At 50.5% G+C, this 5,519-nt stretch overlaps 1 protein-coding gene across 1 annotated transcript; it reads left to right on the top strand.

The window, feature by feature from the left end:
- Positions 1-2,744: 2,744 nt before the first annotated feature.
- Positions 2,745-4,449, top strand: SAPIO_CDS4552 (UNC93-like protein; the record flags this gene model as incomplete). The annotated part of the gene is made up of 4 exons (XM_016787074.1): positions 2,745-3,305; positions 3,386-4,002; positions 4,077-4,218; positions 4,297-4,449. The coding sequence occupies 4 exons, from the start codon at positions 2,745-2,747 to the stop codon at positions 4,447-4,449; spliced, it is 1,473 nt and encodes a 490-aa protein (XP_016643183.1).
- Positions 4,450-5,519: the final 1,070 nt, after the last annotated feature.

Below are 5,519 nucleotides of genomic sequence, written 5' to 3'. Positions count from 1 at the left end.
AGTTTATGCGTACTCGGTAGCCGTAGGTGCCTCGTCTTTATTATTGGCGTGGAGTTTAACGTTTACCAAAGGTCCTGCAAGGATCATGTGCTTAACTTCGTAGTGGGGATCTCGAACAATCTTTGACACTTCACTTCAATCTAAACTACGAAAGTGCGATGAAGGCTTCGATTGTCTCGTTCCGTTTGGAGGGCAGGAACGGAACGACCACAGCGACCATTGAATCAGGGACGCGCTGCTTGATCTGATTGGTGTATTCGGAGGAAGCTTAGTGAGAATGACGGCGTCGGCTTCTTCCGACTGGGGAAAGATCAGCTGCAGGATGCGGGGACTGGGCTGGTCGGTGTGGAGAACATTTTTCTTTTCTCTGCTTTCCTTTTTTTTTTTTTTTTTTTTTTTTTTTTTTTCCTCTTTTCGATGGTTCTTTCTGATTTTTGAGGGTCCGGGCTTGTAAGAAACGTTACATGCCAGAGGAACGATGGTGGTATCAAACCTGCTGACCAATGAGATGCGACCACTGAGGTGGTACTGGCCTGCTTTTCGTCAACCTGAATCGTAGTGGAGATAAACAATTTTACTTCGGAAGAGATCGATTGAAACTTTTGAGTTGTTCCTGCCTGGAATAGAGGTGGAAAGACATTAGGGAGAAGCAGAAAGTGAATGAGAATTTGCAGAAACTGGGCTCATGCTTCGTAGGTGTAGATGTTGTGTTAAACTACTCTCTAGTGTACACTACAACATGTCAGCAAGTTAAAGTGTTTTTGACTCTCTCTCGATCCTTTCATCTGCAACCTTATTGTGCCGGAGGACGGGTCTTTTGACGGGCAGGCAGTCTTACACCCTTCCTACATCAGTCCGCATCGGGCAATTTCTCCCCGCTGGTGAGATTTGGGTGGGCCGGAACTCGTGACCTCGGGCGACGCTGGCCCAACCAGCGTCGAGACTCTAGACCATTCGGTCCGTTATGCCTTGCTCCGTCCCTCCACCTCCACGTCTCCAATGCAATATGTTCGACCAATGCCGAGTCGGCGCTCGAGATTATCCCCTTCTAAGGCTATTTCCTTTCTATCTTCTCTGCTATGCTATTACCCTTCTAAAGTACCAGTAATTGTTCACAATTTGATCGGGAGAGAGAATGGGATAAGCGCTTGAGTTCTCTCTCACGGTTGACTGCCGTTTGCGCCAGGCACTCGGGTCACGATTCAAATTGCATGCCTTCTCTCCTCCTTGACTCGCCGATCCATTCTTGATTGAACTGCCCGTGTCCCCTCCACCCTTCCCAACTCGAACCCGTAAACCAAGCGGCTTTCAATTTCTTCTCTTGCGTTGGGACTAGTAGAGAGTCCCGCCGCTTTCCATGTGCCCGTACGAGGTGGTCGATACTGATAACAGCCATCAACGATCAATCCTTCGTAAAAGCTACCTCGCCGGTCATCCCAGGCCCCATGGAGGGGCCCATTGCCCATTGTTCGTTATCAGTGCCCGTCCTGAATTTCGCTGCTACTACCACCATGCGGCGATGCGTCATTAGCGAATCCTTGTTCCCATCTGGCTGGCGGCGAGACATGGTTCAGATGGCCCTGCCCAGCCAACCTTGACCTTGACGCGAGCTCGAAGCCTCCCCTGCCCTCCCCAGTTCCCCGTTCCCCATTACCATTTTCAAGCAACGTCCCACTTACCCATCACCTCGAGAACGGACCTGTTGTAACAAAGTCGTATTGCTCTCGTGATATGCAGAGAGACGCGACCTCCCTTCCTAAACTACCTACCCCAGCAGTACTAGTGTACTTCGTGGACCCCCCAACATGCTGGCATTCCGGTAACAGCCAGGGATATGAACGGTTCATAGTATGTAAGGTATGGAGATGGGAAAGTTACATCGCCATAGTCCGGATGCCGGCACGCAGCAACAAAGTAGCGGATTGAGTGTACATGTTGAGGGTCACGCATGCCTTAGAGGACTGCCATAGTATTTTGTACTCGATGTACTCTGGTATCTAGTATCTGGTATCTGAAAAATGCCTTGCTGAGGGAAGCTGTTTGAAACCATCTGATGGAGCCATCCTGGATGCGAGTAGTCGCGACCTCGTGTAACAACCTCCTCCGTCGATGCTCCTTCCCGCAGCTCATTTATACGACGGGTTCCTCCTTCTCAATTCTGGATTCCTGGATCAAGTGGCCAGCTTCCCCAGAGCTCCTTCCCCAACTGTTGACAGAAGAAGCGCCAGCTGATTCAATTGCTTTAATTCACTTCTCCTGCCCAGTCTCACTCTCACCCTCGCTTGCTTTTCCTCGCTTGGGATCTTCACCTTCACCTTTCCCTTCCCCCCTCCCCTCCTATGGTGTGTGCAATCGAAATATTGAAACCTGCACTGCATTTTCTAATTGATACTGCGATCGACCGCCTAGCCCAGGTTATCAATTGAAAAGTGGCTTGAATCAATTTCAGTTTCACATATCGCCTTCCTTATTTGGCAGCTAATTAGAACCTTATCCCCCGACCTCGAAGCTTCTCCGGTTCATCTTGTAGGTCATCTCTTTGGACCTTGCGAACGCTCTTGTGCCCACGACGAAACTAAGAGCAGAGTACTAGGCTACTTCGATTGTTCGTCCTCCGATTGCCACGATTATCGAGACGAAATTACAAGACCGTTTGGGCACGTTTGGGAGCTCGAGCGTCTTCTGCGCCCCCCGACTGCGATTGCGACTGTGACTGGAAATTGAATTGAAACTTATTCAGGAACATGTCGGATGAAAAGAGATCGCCATCCCCGGCCCCCGAGGCGGCCCATCATGACGGCCATCTCCGGCGACCTTCCGGCTGGAAGTACAAGGGCTTCCGCCTCTTCGGCCAGGAGCATTGGTATGCGTCGCCCAGCGTGCAGCTTTTCATGGTTTCTATGGTGTGCTTCCTCTGCCCCGGTATGTTCAACGCCCTCGGTGGCATGGGAGGTATGGGTCTGAAGGACACCACGGCCGCCGCCCAGGCCAACACCGCCCTGTACAGCACCTTCGCTGTTGTCGCCTTCTTCGCCGGTACCATCGCCAACCGACTCGGTCTCCGTCTTACCCTCACTCTTGGAGGTATCGGCTACTGTGTTTACGTTGCGTCTTTCTTCTCTTACGCCCACAATGAGAACACCGGCTTTGTCATCTTCGCTGGTGCTCTTCTTGGTGTTTGCGCTGGTATGCTTTGGACTGCCCAGGGTGCTATTATGATGTCCTATCCTTCCGAGGAGAGAAAGGGACGTTATATCTCTGCCTTCTGGATGATCTTCAACTTTGGTGCTGTCATTGGTTCCTTGGTACGTAAAAGCAAAACAACTTGCATTCCATTCCCTCCATTTAAAATGGTGTGGCATGATATTCCTAACCGACGCAACAGATCCCTCTCGGCCAAAATGTGCAAAACAAGGGCGGAAACGTCACCGATGGCACCTATGCCGGTTTCATTGTCCTCACCTTCCTTGGCGCCATCTTGTCCATGGGGCTTACCAATGCGAACAACATTATCCGCCGAGACGGCACCAAGGTTATTCTGATGAAGAATCCCTCCTGGAAGACCGAGTTCATCGGACTTTGGGAGACCGTCGTTGATGACCCGTGGGTCGTCCTTCTCTTCCCGCTCTTCTGGAGCTCCAACACCTTCTACACCTACCAGCTCAACATCATGAACGGCGTCTACTTTACCACTCGTACCCGAGCCCTGAACAGCGTCCTCTACTGGTCTGCCCAGATTATCGGCGCTCTCCTCTGGGGTTACTGCCTCGACTTCCCCAAAATCCGACGCTCCCTTCGAGCTAAGATTGCCTTTGGCATTTTGACTGCCTTGACCTTTGGAATCTGGGGCGGTGGCTGGGCCTGGCAGAAGGACCAGGCTCTCCGTGGGGAAACTGAAGGCCACGAGATCGATTGGACTGACGGCAGCAAGTTCCTCGCTCCCATGTTCTTGTACTTCTTCTACGGTTTCTACGATGCCGTGTGGCAGACTAGCATCTACTGGTATGGTTCCTCTGCATGTCGCCGACCTTCCCTTCCTCATCTTTTTCCTCTCCGCTAACTTATTTCGATTGTAGGTACATGGGAGCTCTGTCCAATTCTGGACGCAAGTCCGCCAACTATGCCGGCCTCTACAAGAGTTTCCAGAGTGCCGCCGCTGCCGTTTGGTGGGACCTTGACCGCCGCAAGGTCGCCTTCAACTCCATCTTCGCCGCTACGGTTAGTCTCTTCCCTAGAACCCCGCCTGAAATCGTGATATGAAATATCGTATTCGCTAACAATGATGGTGTTCGACAGTGGGCTGCGCTTGGTGCCGGTCTTTTGTTCGCCATCCCCGTCGTTTGGCTCCGAATTAAGGATACGGTGCCGGTCGAGGATGATCTCAAGTTCACGGACGCTACCCTCGAGGATGCAGGTGTCATCACTGGCAAGGAGAAGGAGGACGCTTAATTATCGGATGATGAAGTAGTCTGAAGTTTTGTGTCGATTTACCATGTGAGACCCGGAAGAAGATTTTAGGAATTCTAGGACGCCGCCGAGTGGGCTTTAATGTTTTTTATGTCGTTTGTTCTTTACGCGTAAGATACCTTTGGCCGCAGATTAAGAGGAAGTTTCTGGATGTTCTGGCTTCTTGTGAATATTGTGAAATAACTAAAAGGAATGGGCCGGAACTGTGGCATTGTCGAGGAGACTGGGACTCGGAAACAGTGACAAGTCGTGAAAATGTGATGGGAGATGGCAGCCCCGAAGAAGGCGCTACATTGCGAATGGAATCACGCGCTTGTGTAAACAAAAGAAGAATATGATGCCTGGCTATATATCGTTTGCATCCACGTATCGGTTACGACCTTATTACATCATGAATGTTGCTTCTTATAATGGGTTGATGGTAAAGTCTGTTTTCGTTCCAAGAGTGATCGCCCCGGACCGACATAGTTATAGATGTAGAGATGATGGGCATGAGGCTCCTTGATCATCGCGATCGACAAAACAATGTTTTCCCGAGGCGCTTACTTCACTCTTTCGCTTCCAAACTCTTCTTGTTTTAAACATGGTCGAGTGAAGGGGTGGAAACTGAGTACGTTCGTGCATTCTCCGGATGAAACGATGCGGCTTGGAATGCTTCAACAACGAGTGTGGTCAAGGGAGGAGGGTGCCAAATGCCGTGGTTATAATCGGAACCATGGCATTCATTGGATGCAGGCACAGAATGGGGAAAGACGACATGGTCACTCCTGTCTTTATGCGAGATCACAGGAAGATGAACATCACGGATGAGGGAAATTTGTTTTTAAGCACTTTTTGTATTCATAGCATCCAGATGCTCCTACGCTATGTACTGAGGAAACCCCAAGACCTCTCTAGGTACACATGAAAAGGTCCCGAAATCCTTCTTTTGTCGTTGCGTGTTCAATGCAGGGGAATAACGTTTCAACGCCGGGGGGGTTAAGGAAAGAAGCAGACATGAAATGAAAGAAAATGAGGAAGCCTGAACTGCGCCTATAACCATTCGGGGGGGG

The sequence above is a fragment of the Scedosporium apiospermum genome, assembly GCF_000732125.1.
Source record: "Scedosporium apiospermum strain IHEM 14462 chromosome Unknown SEQ_SAPIO_0093, whole genome shotgun sequence".
Taxonomy (NCBI): Eukaryota; Fungi; Ascomycota; class Sordariomycetes; order Microascales; family Microascaceae; genus Scedosporium; species Scedosporium apiospermum.
This window is presented reverse-complemented; position numbering and strand designations above follow the sequence as displayed.